The sequence below is a fragment of the Channa argus genome, chromosome 13 (genome assembly GCF_033026475.1).
Source record: "Channa argus isolate prfri chromosome 13, Channa argus male v1.0, whole genome shotgun sequence".
Taxonomy (NCBI): Eukaryota; Metazoa; Chordata; class Actinopteri; order Anabantiformes; family Channidae; genus Channa; species Channa argus.
The window spans coordinates 17,972,333-17,985,586 of NC_090209.1; the positions used below are offsets into that span (position 1 = coordinate 17,972,333).

General features: G+C 37.4%; 1 protein-coding gene across 8 annotated transcripts in view; it reads left to right on the top strand.

Annotated features, from left to right (window-relative positions):
• Positions 1–13,254, top strand: part of cacna1db (calcium channel, voltage-dependent, L type, alpha 1D subunit, b) — a 71,523-nt gene that overhangs the window by 1,263 nt on the left and 57,006 nt on the right. For all 8 annotated transcript variants that reach the window (XM_067526482.1, XM_067526484.1, XM_067526485.1 and 5 more), the window contains exons 2-3: positions 1,798–2,266; positions 2,764–2,869. In XM_067526482.1, the coding sequence (XP_067382583.1) occupies positions 1,798–2,266; positions 2,764–2,869 (575 nt within the window). The remainder of the gene's footprint in view (positions 1–1,797; positions 2,267–2,763; positions 2,870–13,254) is intronic.

Sequence of the window (13,254 nt, forward strand, 5' to 3'; positions counted from 1 at the left end):
GTAGGATGCGTGGATGTATAGACACTAGTGAACAAATCTGTAGGTAAACGAGTTGCGGCTAGTTCGTAAAAAATGGTTGACTGTGTTTGGTCTAATGTTTGGTCAAGTGGTGTTTTCGGAACCATGTGGCGGCTTGTGGGGTATTGATTTGGATCTGTGCGCCCTTTAGAATAAACGAAGAGACGCTAAGTCAACTTTTTTAAGCAGCTAAGTCATTAAATAAAATAGCGACGTTACAGCTAAAAGTCAAAACAAATAATGTAGGCTGCTGTTTACACACACACACACACACAGGCTGCAGGCGGTAACCATCATTAGCAGGCTGCTTTTGTTTTATATACTAGGTTTGTGTCAAAAATACACACTATAGCATGTCTCACCAATCCGATCATTACTAAATTCAATGTAAATTCAAGTAAATCTAGATGTATTGTGACTAATAATATTTTATATGTTTTAAATGGACAATCAGTGTTGCATAAACAAATCCTGACCTTGATTGAAAACAAACAAACAACAAAAAAAAAAAAAGGTTGGATTCAGTTTGCAGGTCTGGATTTGACAAAGTGGTGCCAGCTTTGATTTGTTTATGTTAAATTTTGTATTGCTTTCATTAACCCTTTCTATCTTGTCACTGATCTTTCTCCCTGTGAGTCTTTATCTCTCAGTCTGAAGTGTTGTGGTGCTTTTATGATACACTTGATCCTATAGTCACATAGACTTACCAGGATCAGTGGATAAGAGGAGCTGTTGCTTAGCTGAACCAGTTGTGTCCCACTGCCATAGAGTTGCAGGGAACCAAAGTTACTCTGTCAAGGGCAATGTCTTTTTCACTTGTGGTTTGCATTGATTTTAATGACTCTCTCTGTCTCTCTCATTCATGCAGGCTGCCTTGCTCCCACTGTCTGTCTCTCTGTCTCTTTCACACTTCACCAGTCTTCCTCTTTAACACCTTCTTCTTGTTGTTCTTCTTCTTCTCTCTTACATATTTGCAGAAAGTATTAAAGTTCCACAAGGCAGATGTGAAACCTTTCTTATCTGCACACACTTTAAAAGGAGCATATGTGGCTATTTGTATTTATCCAATTTGCCCAAAAGACATTTGACTTTTTGTTCATTTGCTCCGAGACAGTTAAAACACTTTCACCCCATAAACTCACAGCAAGAGAATGCTGAGAAATTCAGACTCACGGTGCATTTCCTTGCCCTTTGTTAGTAAAAGTAACAATTTAATATTCATATCGTCATACTATTCATATCAAATGTTTGACAAAACTGTCAAACATTTGATGTGTCCAGGTTCTCATGTGTGATCTATTTTGTAGTAGAAATTTTAGAACATTACCCTGTGAGTTTTTGGTAGGGATGGATAAAGTATATATATTTTGTATTATAAGTTACTTTGCTAGTATAAAACTATTTTACTCTTTCTCGCATGCAACATCATGATATGTTATTGTGCTTTATTTTGTGATCTGGTAAACATTTTGCCCACTGTTTTTCAAAAGCAATTAATAATGCCAATTGTTAAATTATATCAGATTGAATATGTTAAATGAAAACAATAGTTGTGAGTTACACAGGATTGAAAGTTCTCCGTTCTGGTGTTCCCCATCAGTTGGATCATACAAACAACAACTATACTGATTGGTTCTGAAAGAAACACAAAAACTGCATTTTTATCACAAAAACTGCATTTTTCCTTAGGGAATCTGAAAAATGCTGTTAAAGCACAAACCACCAGCTGTTGGAAAGCAACCATGATATTTTAAACAACTTTTCTCTTTTTCTCACTAGGGGCACAGTATGCCAGCAATAGAAGGACCACTCCCTCCACTGACGCCTCCACAGTCTGGTCAGAAAGCCACACCCGACTGCACCAGCTCCATCCATCAGACCCCCTTCAGGCCCCGGCCAGCACCGGTAAACCTGTCGGGCCCTCTTGTGGCCTCCTCAGAGCAAACAGTGGCATTCAGGGCCACGATGCCGCTGCTTCTGGTGTCAGCCCGGTTCTTGCTTGGCATGCCGCTATTAACGCGGCTCGCCAAGCACAGGGCGATGCTGCAAAGCCCGACATAGCCTCACGGCCCTCAGTTTGCACCACTGGACCCGCACCTGTAGGCTCTCTGGCACAGAGGAAAAGGCAGCAGTACGCTAAAAGCAAAAAGCAGGGAGGATCTACCAACAGCAGGCCGCCCAGGGCTCTGTTCTGCCTCACCCTCAACAACCCAATCCGCAGGGCCTGCATCAGCCTGGTGGAGTGGAAGTATCCTTTAGCCCAAAGACACGGACCCAGGTTGATGGAAGGATGGCAGATGTTACATTGTCTAAATGGATTGTGCTTGATGGATTGTGTGGATGGATGTCTGTAGGAGAGTACAAGGTTAATTGGATGAATGTAAATCTTTACCAGGCAGTGAAATAACGTAGTATATATGTTTATTGTTAGAATGGTAATGGCCTGGATTTTGAATACACAAACAACACCTCTCAGATTCAGCCGCAGCATTCATTTCATTATTATATTCTTTTGGCATGCTATTTTTTTAATCACACATTGGGTTCTCAGAGCGAGAAGTCATAAAACCTACAGGTAAATCTACAAGAAAAATAGAGAGATTCTTTGAAAAAAAACACAATCTACTGCATTAAAATAAGGACTTATCATCAATTTATTCAACTTTATAAGTGCTGATATTGTTAGTGCTTCTTTTGTAATGTCTCCTTTTGAGAGTACTGTGCTCCTTAACAGTCTCTTTCCAGACCATTTGATATCTTTATACTGCTGTCTATTTTTGCCAACTGTGTGGCCTTAGCCATCTACATCCCCTTCCCTGGAGACGACTCCAATTCTACCAACCAAGAACTGGTGAGTGTTACTGGGAAATACAAGGCTTGGTGATGTGATGGGAGTTTGAAGAAATATACTGTACTTTCCCAGCAAGGACTGCATGATAAAAGTGCATGAGAGCAGTATACAAGGATGCTGTGGATCAGAATATTAGAGGCATTTAAAGGAATTGGTTTGGGGTCAGAAAGCTAAATATTTAAAGTTTTTGTCGCTGCAGAGGATACATTGTGATCACATTGAGCATAAGTGCACTTTACAGCTTATCATAATCAGAAATATCTGCAGCAGTATTAAAGGCTTGTGTTTTTTAAAGGCTTGTGTTTTGATAAGACAAACACATAAACCACAATGGAAATATAAAGATTAGGAAAAAACTAATGTGGTGAACAATGGTTTTTGTTCTGACATTTGGTGTTCCATAAATCAATGTTCCTTAAATCAGCTAAAAGTAACAAATTAATGGTAATCCAGTTGATGCTCGTGGGCATTTTGTGTGTACCTGAATTTGGCAAAGATACAGTCATATAAAGTTTTGTCCATCAGTGTCAGTCATTTTTTGTGTTTTTTGGTATTTAGGTTAAACCATCCTTCAGTGACTCTTTCAGTCTAATGAGATTGTTTTAATGGTTTTGTACAATCCTGCTTGTTGGCTGCAACAAAGGTTAAAAAAGTTTTTCCCACATGCACTGTGTTGCTAGCTGCCTGTGCCACTATTTGTCATCAACCAGATTACACACAATAGACACAACACCTTTGCATGAACAGGATTGGCTGGATGTGTGACTTGCATCAGAGGGCATTCCCGGCAATATTGGGATGAATGTGTCAGGTTTCATCGTTTTGTTGACACACACAAACACTGGTGCACGCACGCAAGAACACACACACACACACACACACACACACACACACACACACACACACACACACACACACACAGCGGGTCATCCCTCTGTGTGTCACAGCAGCTCCCCATGTTGGCAGAGCAGCACTGAGGTAGAAAGAATGAAGCTGTGAGAAATGGAGTTTATATGGTTGCCTCCATAATTGCAGTGTGATTTGAGGGCATCCAATTATAAACATAATTATTATTATTACCATACAATACAGTATAACAATTGGATTCCGCTTGAATCAAATTATGTGATACACTTGGAGAAGCCAGCAGTAACTTGTTCTTTGCATGTATGTGTGTATTTGTGCAGCGCACAGTTGTGTAGCAGACCTTTGTACATTTTATGGTACATTCATAAAATTGTAATCTGAACCAGGATATCAAATGTCTGTGTTTTGCTGTAGTCATTTTCATGTATAAAATATGCAGAACTCACTAAATGAAGCAGCTTTTTACCCAAAGGTTTTTTTTTCACAGCAAAAACGACTTTTGACGGATGCTGTTGTGTGGAAAAGTAAATTTGTTTCTAATAACATTAATTACAAAAGTTGAAGCTGAACTCTGGCAGGGCAACAGCATGTCCAATACCAGCATCAGCTATGAGTTTTAAATGTCATAATGTCTCCTGAGAAAAAAGCCTGTTTGGTCATCTCACAAAAATGTCTTGCTAGTTTTGTTGCACCTGTTTGGATGAGACCTGTGTCATTTTTATAAATTCATGAAATATGTTGAGCTCACTTAACGCGCAACATATCTCGACAGAACTCAGCAGCGTCCGAATCAGCCAGAAAATCCTAAAATGCATAAAACTCCCAAGAATAAAAGTAACATGTTTAGGTCAAGTGAGCAAGCCTCCAGTGCACAAGTGGGATAATAAAATGCCAGGGTGATTGAATTTTAACCTTGACATTCTGTTGTCATCCCTTGTAAAAATGTAGGTATTGAGGGTTTATTTTGTTTCATCAAGTTTCAATCAATTTCATGATTAAAACATTTAGCCTAAATAAATGAAATAAATTAATCTTTAAATGTGAGTAAAGTGTATAAGTGGTGACAACAACATAGATGCAAGATAAAAATATCAAAAAGGGAGCTTCTGTTTATTCAGTTCACTTCACATTAGTTTTTATTGCCAAAAGAGCATGTCTTTTTCTTTTTCTTTTTTTTTGTATAATTCTACATGTGTAGTGACATCCCAGAGGACTTTGTCATGCAGTGCAAACATTGGCTTTTTTCTCTAAGGCTGGCAAGGGACCTTCTTAACTCCCAGAGAATAGTGGGTGTGTGTGTTTGTGCTTGTATTTGTGCATGTGTGTTATAACATTCTATATGTGTGTCGAGTGAGCAAGTGAGAGATGAACACAGAGAAATGAAAAATGTTACACCAACAGATGGGTTTATTCAGGCAGTCCAAAGCTACTTTTAACCCTCTATGCATAATTTACAGTGCATGCGCGCGTGTGTGTGTGAATACATTTTCTTGCTTTTCTGTTTTGTTAGTGAGCATATAAGCATGTCATATTTTTGTCATTTGATCTCTCTATGAAAAAGTCCTACCTTTGTTTTTCTTTGGATGCCATACAATAAGGATCACACACACAGTTTGATGTAATTGTGGTACAATGCACTGTTTAATGTTGCTTCAATATATAATTTTCTGTTCATAATTAATGCAGATAATTTACTTTTATTTTTATGTCTTTAAAAAAATTAGGAACTAGCAGCACTCAGCAATAGCAACAAAAGACATTCTTCCTGCTTCCTCCTCTAAAATCTCTACTAGCTAAATAAAGGGACACTACAGTGTATTGCATTGCATGGCATTCACACAGTGGTATTTAATTTGGTTCTATGTGCAAAAGGTAAGACAGGTAATTAATATATAGTCAAATCCGATAAAATTTGATTTATGTTGCCCAATACCACAAATCTAAATTTTGCCTCATGGTTCTTTACAGTGTGTTTGTAAATCCCCATAAGGTTTGGCTTAATAATCCCCATATGTTTCTTATTGTCTTTCATTTCTTGTCCTCTCATTTGACAAAGAGATGAAACTGAACAGCGCTGAATTGTAAATGATTATTCCACAAAAAACAGCAATTTAATGTCCGGAGAGCATCAGCGTCTTCATAAACATAAACATTTTTTAGAGGATCATTTTCTGTCTACTAATAAGCCACGAGTGTTCCTCAGTGTGTCAGACCATGGCTAAATGCACTAGGGTTTATTGTTTGGGATGTGAACAAATGAACAACATGTGACAAAAAAGAAAAGCGCATATTTATTGAAGCAAACATAAAGAGACACTAAGCAGTAGGTTTTTATACTCATTCAAGTTCTGGGGAATATGGGTTGTCTCTCTCAGCTCAGTAGTATTTTCAACAACTACAGTTTCGTTTCTTTTTAGAGAGTGTGTGGGTGTTATTTCATTGGCTCCTTCGTACCAGAGGAAGGGAAAGAGGAAGAGGAAGAAGAACAGAGCTACGAGGCCTTAAATAGGTTCACATTAACGTGTCATAAAAATTTAAGAATTGGTTTTATTTTCTTAATGGCAGCAAATCTTAGACATTTATGTGCATGTTAACAGCGATGTGCCCTTTAATACAGCAGGACTCTACCTAAATAAATAAACTGTGAGACTGAATGCTCAGGAGCAACAGCCTTTAAATTACCATGACAACGTTTTTTAGCATATTCTACACATTAAAAAAAGCCCAACTTGTAATGCAATGAAATAAAATTATAAATATATATTTTTGTGATTTCCACACAAAATAATTTATTAAAATAGCCCTTCTTTAAAGGTTTGATGTTCTCATGCATTTTAACAAATTTTCAATATCCTTTGTCTCTTCTGTTCAACATCACAAGTTTACATATTACATACAAAGATGTTTGTGAAATAATTCATGAAAATTCTGTTCTTTGTCCTGAGTTTGGTTTATGTAGTTACCATTACAACATAAAAATCCCATCATGAATAAAAACAAAAAAAGTCTTTGCAATATTAAAACTTTTAGCAATGTTGCAAATTTGAGATTTTATATTTAGTTTTCAAGCTGAACCCAATGGCTGCATGAATGGTATAAAATTAAGTGAAGAAGTTTCATGTGATTTGAATGTTTGCGGCAACCTTTCAAACATTCTTTAAAAAGAGGCTGGAAACTCTTATCCAAAACTGAAGTCTGTCCATAACTTTTAAACAAACCATTCATACAAGAAGAATATTTTATGTGGAGCTGTTGTTGAATAAGTGAAGAAATGCCACTGCTCATGTCGAGTTTGTGTTTTATTTTATATAAGAGGATGTGTGTGACTGTGCAGGAGCAGGTTGAGGGATTAAGCTGGCCAATGGATTAGTCGTCAGTAAATGAGTGTAGGTTGCAGAGGGGGGGGGGGACAGAGATGGATGGATGGATGGATGGGGGGGTTGGTGGACGGGTGCAGAGATGTAGGGCAGGCGCTTACAAGTGGGAGGGTCCACTGACAGAGAGGAGATTTTATTGAACGCTGTCGTGTGGCTGGAAATAAATAGAGACAGAGACAATGTCCGAACTAAACAAAGCAGTCCCCCTTCATGATATTAAGTGATGCATTTTGTTGTTCTGCACGCTTTTCTGACATTGCTGTCAGCCCATGTTTCTTTGCACATGAATAAATATCAGACGTCATCCCGGATACAGCATGTTGTTAGCAGGCCAGCAGTGTTATTCTACTCTCAGTCTTTTCTAATTTGTGACCTTTGTTTTGTTTGTTTGCTCACACTGTTGTGTCCCGCTCTCTCCTCATTCCTCCATTAATCTCAGATTATTAAACCTGTCTTTCTGTCTACTTAACGGGCTCGGTCTCTTCCTACGCTTTCCACTCCGTTTCCTGTCCTCTGCCTTTTTTTTTCTTTCATTGCACCCTTTCTCATTTTCTTTCCTTTCTCCCCTTCAGTTCTCCTACTGTTGAGACTGGAGAATGATTAATATCCTATTTAGACGGTTAGTGATTTAGCAGACTTATGACGGCCCCTTTTGACCCCATCAGCTCATGATCCCTTAAGAGTCCTATATGAATCTGCTTTATGCGTGTGTTTGTCTCTGAGTGAACGGCTTAAAGGCATGTGTACCTTCAAAGCGGATGTGCTCAGTCAGTGAAAAGTGACTGGGGCCATATGATCATGATATAAAGCAGAAAGTCTATATGAGTGAGGGTGCAGCTGGAGTTTTATATTTAAATTCACTTAATTTAACAATATTGCAATATAAATAATTACTATGTAAACCATGTGAAAAAACTACAGACTAGTTTGACCCAATGAGTGGGGACATTTTGCTCACTGTACCGTCCATTTCTCTTCTCTGCACAAATTTGCAGGTTGTTTCATAGAAATAAGTAGGTAATCCTCTAGAAATTCATAGAAGGGCTGTTGATGAATCTTGTAAAACAACAGTCAAAAAGTATTAAAGTTTAAGAAGAAAGCTTTTCATCCAAATTTTGATTTGTTGTAATTGATTTCCAAAATAGTTTTTACCAGCAAATTACTAAAACCACACCTACACTGGGCTGCACTTTTACTTTCTGCCTCCCCAATAATGGTACACATCTACTTAAATAAACACAGAAAGCAAAAACTATCTATCTAAACTATGCAATCTGAGTATGAATACACATTGTTGTTCTCTATGTAGGTTTGGCTGGTTGCAACAAAGCTAAACCAATTGTAAGAATTTTCCCACGAAAATGGAGTTTTATAGTATTAGATGGCATGATTTCATGCACATTTCTCCAAATTTCAACCTGACATTTCTGATATCTGTAGGATATGTGGGGTCTGCACTAGAATTTGAAATCGAGCTCTGTGAATTTGAACAGAATTTGGCTGCTCAGCATGAGCTTGTAACGTCTGGGCCCCCTGCAGGCTGCTTCCTATTAAGGGATTAATAGGTGAATAAATAAAATCTAATGCTGGCTGCATTACCAAGTTGCATGGAGGTTGTTTTTTCTCCCAAACACTGCTAATTTTGAGTTTTAGAAGTGTTTTAAAATCGACTCATTTTCGAAGTTATTTTAACTAGAATTCATATGTGGAGAAGGTGTTGGTTGCATAATCTGTTCATAACTACTATATTGTTTTTTTTCTTTTTGTTGAGTGATATGACCATAGTCATAATTGTATAATATTGTATGTTTTGCACCAATAGTTTTATTTCATATATTTGTGATACCACCTATACAAGTGATGAATCAACTTTAAAAAAGGACTGAGTTAATGAATTTATGTGATAAATTAAGATATTATTTTGTGTATTGTAATTGCCTACTTGTCCTAAGAGATAAATTCATAATAAAGAGATTGACTTGCATCCACATCACATTGCTACGAGTAGGAGATCTGAAAGTGATCAAAAATCTGTGTTCACTCTAAGAGAAACTGATTTCAGTGTGACTGTAACTGCCTTAAAATTAATTAATGGTAGATTAGTGAATTAGTATACAAACTTGTTGCCCATGTAAAATGTTTGGAAGTCATTACGACTTGAGTTTGATGACACACTGTATTATATCAAGGAATAGAGATGCTACTTCATGCGATATTTTGGTGAGTGCAGGGGAGAAAGCCAGAGCAAGGATTTTTGTTAAGATCAGGCAGGGAAAGGTAAAAACTCAGCTTACAATGCCCTTTTTTAGTAACAAAGATGAAGAATCTGAGATAATGAAGGTAATCAAATCAGCACAGAGTGTGTTGGGCATTTGGTTTAACAACATCTTTTTGTATTTGTTTTTGCAGATGACGATATGCAACAAGTCTAAATATTATAAATTATGTTAGTGTGTAGGATGTGATATTCTATTCTATTAATGTGTGTGTTAATACATACCATATACACTGTGTAAGTATGCTGCAATATGTACTTAAATATCTAAAATAATTTGGTTAAAAGCTGACTTTTCTATTGAGTGAAATTGTTATAGATAGAGATATTATGAAGCAAATTTGAACTCACAATGTGGTAGATTTTTCTTGGTGTTTGAATTGCTATGAATAATATGAGAATTATGCTTATACAGAAAGAAGATGTTGACTCGCTGCCCAGCTCTGTCTGAGCACCTGCTGTAGATAGAACACTGGCATGAAATGAAGGGAGCAGGTGTGATTGTAAGTGCTACAGTGATATAGACAGCTTCAATTGATAATATGCACCATAATTGATAGGAATCAAAAAAAGTGGGCTAAAACATATAATATAAAGAATTTTTATTCTACATTCTGAAATGGTGCCTGAGGATCCTCATTTGTCTCAGTGTGCTGGCCCAGTTAACCTGACTGGTTGTATATGCATTCTGTTCTCATCGTTGGACTCCAATTAAACTGCATGTGGGTGCACCTTCACATGAACAGCATGAGTCAGAGATCAAAGGGTAAAATAATCTTTTGGCTAACGCAAGGTTGGATTTTAAAGTTAAAACCATGGTAACAAACCACATAATTTTCTGATTAAAACCAAAGGCAGACTCAGCAGCAGGGGTGTTTCAAAATGAGATTAGTCATGACATCAAGTCAAAGCACTTTATCCTAATTTCATTTACTTTAAATGTAAAATATCCACCAAGCAAAACACCTTTTTTGCCATTTGAGATTTGCCAAAGAAAAATACCAGTAGCATGTACCTGAAAAGTACTTGTGTTTCATAAGAGCAACAGTATTTGCTGCTCAAAAATACCAATATCAGCTGTGGTGTCAGTATACAGATTGATTGTTGAATTGGCAAAAATAAACGGCAGACATTAAAAGAGCAGGATTCCTGTCATAGGTAAATCCCGGTGTTATGTCACATAGTATGAGGTGATTCTTTTGCGTGCACATTTCTCTTCACTGTGATTCAGAAAGACGTTTGAGTTGGTTGTATAACAGCAGTCATAAGACCTGAATGCTGTTAGGTGGGTAGGTTCATCCAAAACAACAGAGCAGGAGTGAGTCCATTCAGTTATACTTCTGTGTGTGTGTGTTTGCACATGCGTATCAGTCAGACGGTGAAAGCAGTGACTGTATGTGACTTTAGGGAGGATGGTACATCTGCCCAAAACATGCAGTGTGTTTGTTAATTTTTCATCCTGTGCTTTCTCAATATAATATGGTATACATGTTTTTTGTAAATCTGATATATTTACACACAGTGTGCATAAACATGTGTATGTGCATGATTTGCAATCATGTATGAAGATGTTGTTTGTATGTGTGTCTGATTCCGAGAACAGGATGTCAGGTTGTGTCATTTTCCTCTGCAAGGGATTAAAGGTTTAGAGCGGAGAGGAAATGAGAGACACACTAAGCAGCGCAAAACTCCATCAAACATTAATGTGTGTGTGTTTGTGTGTCTGTGTCTGTGTGTGTTGTAAAGAAAGACATTGAGGTACTGAATACACAGAAGGGCCGTGCGTCAGAACGTTTTCATGGATGTTTAGTAGTAAGGCCTAAGCAATTGTCATTCAAGTAAATAATATTGACTTGAATGACTAAGTGGTATCATATCTTGCTAATAGAGTCATACAGCAGTATTATTTTAAAGAACTCTGTAAATGTCATTATTTATTATGACAAAGGCTTGTTAATCTGATAAAATAACTCCTTAATAGTTCATTTTTCAAAGATGTATCAAATTAATAATTGGATAATCTGGAATGTTCAGACAATTGACTAATTAATCACTCATTTCAGCACAAATAAGCTTTTTGTTGTGTTGTTTAATGTTTGTGGAACATTTAATTGCACTAAAGCCGGAAAGTAAATCCATATTCCCATGTCACATTCTACAGTATTATAAATGAAAATGTTCAAATTATTCTGCTGACTTCAGTCGTACATGAGACAGTATCAGCATTGGTTGTCATTTTAAGCATCTAAAACAAGAGAGAGCAAATGAGAAAGAGAGAGATCAATTAATCGCATTGGTGATCAGACTAGGGTAACGTGTGACTGGTGGTTGACCCAGTACTCTGTCAGCCTTCAGGGCAGTATTTTAATACAAACATGCATGCTTTGTGTTTCAGTCTGTTTGCATGCATCTTCATTTATCAGGTATACATACTGTATATACATGTGTGTGTGTGTAGGTGGACGTAAGCAACAATGTCTTTATGTGAGTGTACATTAAAGGAAGTGAAGTGTTTTCGTTAGCTGTCATACCAAGAAAACTGAAGAGAGTGTGTGTGTGTTTGTGACAGGCAAGGGTACATGTTTAGATTTTATTAAAAGAATGTTCAAGGGGAACACAACCACATATAACCTTAATTATAAAACTCATAAAGAAAAGGCAAATCACTATTTCTATATTAATGTTTTTAACATAAATGAACACATTTCTAGCATGAGACATTCTTGTGTCCATAGTTGTCCAAACTATTGGCCAAGTCCTGATTTGGGTCAGTGGGTGCTGACAGTGAGGAGATATAATTATGCAGAGTGTAGTAGATTGTGGGACATTTTCTGCTTTATTGGGTGAAGAGTGGAGTGAAGAGGCAAACCGAAACCAAGAGGAGACAGAAATCTGGCATGTAACAAAGGTCCCCATCTGAAATAAGACTGGAAGTGCTGAGCTCACATTTTATGCACAGTGCTAAAGTACAGTGCGAATGCCCTTTAGAGTCAGGGGGAAAGTAAGATGTGGCTGTCAGAATGGCAGATGGGTCTGATTACGGCCCCCAGGATCAGTGATGGGTTGCCAGGCAATTTTAGACAAGTGGCATAACTGTGGTAATGGAACTTCTGACTTCTTTATTTGGAAATCATAGACATGTAGACATGTAGGACTCTTTTATCTAACCCACATTCCCGTGTCTAAGGAACCGAGAGGCATGAAAAGCAGTGCACATGTTCTATGTCCTCACTAACATCGATGCATGAGCAACATTTGGGTCATTTTTGAGGTTGGCGTATGTGGAGACAACAAATGTTTAATCCAGTGCCCAGTTTTCATGATACTTCTACACACTTACTTTCGTGCAGGGTATTATATACGCCTCTCATCATATACCAGTTAAGATTAGATGTTTTTTATTAAAAATGTAATAGTCACTTAACCTTAACAAAATTTTTTCTAGAGTTCTCTAAGCCTCATAAAGTCCTTCACATTGCATAGGAGACAGTCAGTAGAGGGCAATGAAATGAGATGCACATTTGCAGAATCCGCCACTTAGTTCTTATCCTTTAAGTCTTTTAAGGTTTGTTCACTACTGCCCCCAATGACACTGAGGAGCGCAGCTGAAATGTGTATGACCCGTATGTCATGGCTAAGCAACACCATGTGTTCGCGTGAGACATCCATCTTTCAGCTCCAATGCCCCAAAACCTCATGTTTAGGCTCAGTCACAAATATGTGTAAAGTCCAAAGTTTTTATAAGATTTCTTTAAGGCCACAAAGTCTGCATAGGTAGAAGGCCAAATTTTGATAGAAAGCTGGATCTGCAAATCATTTAACCAGAGACTATTGAATATTTCTCATTTCAAACAGTCACTATTATT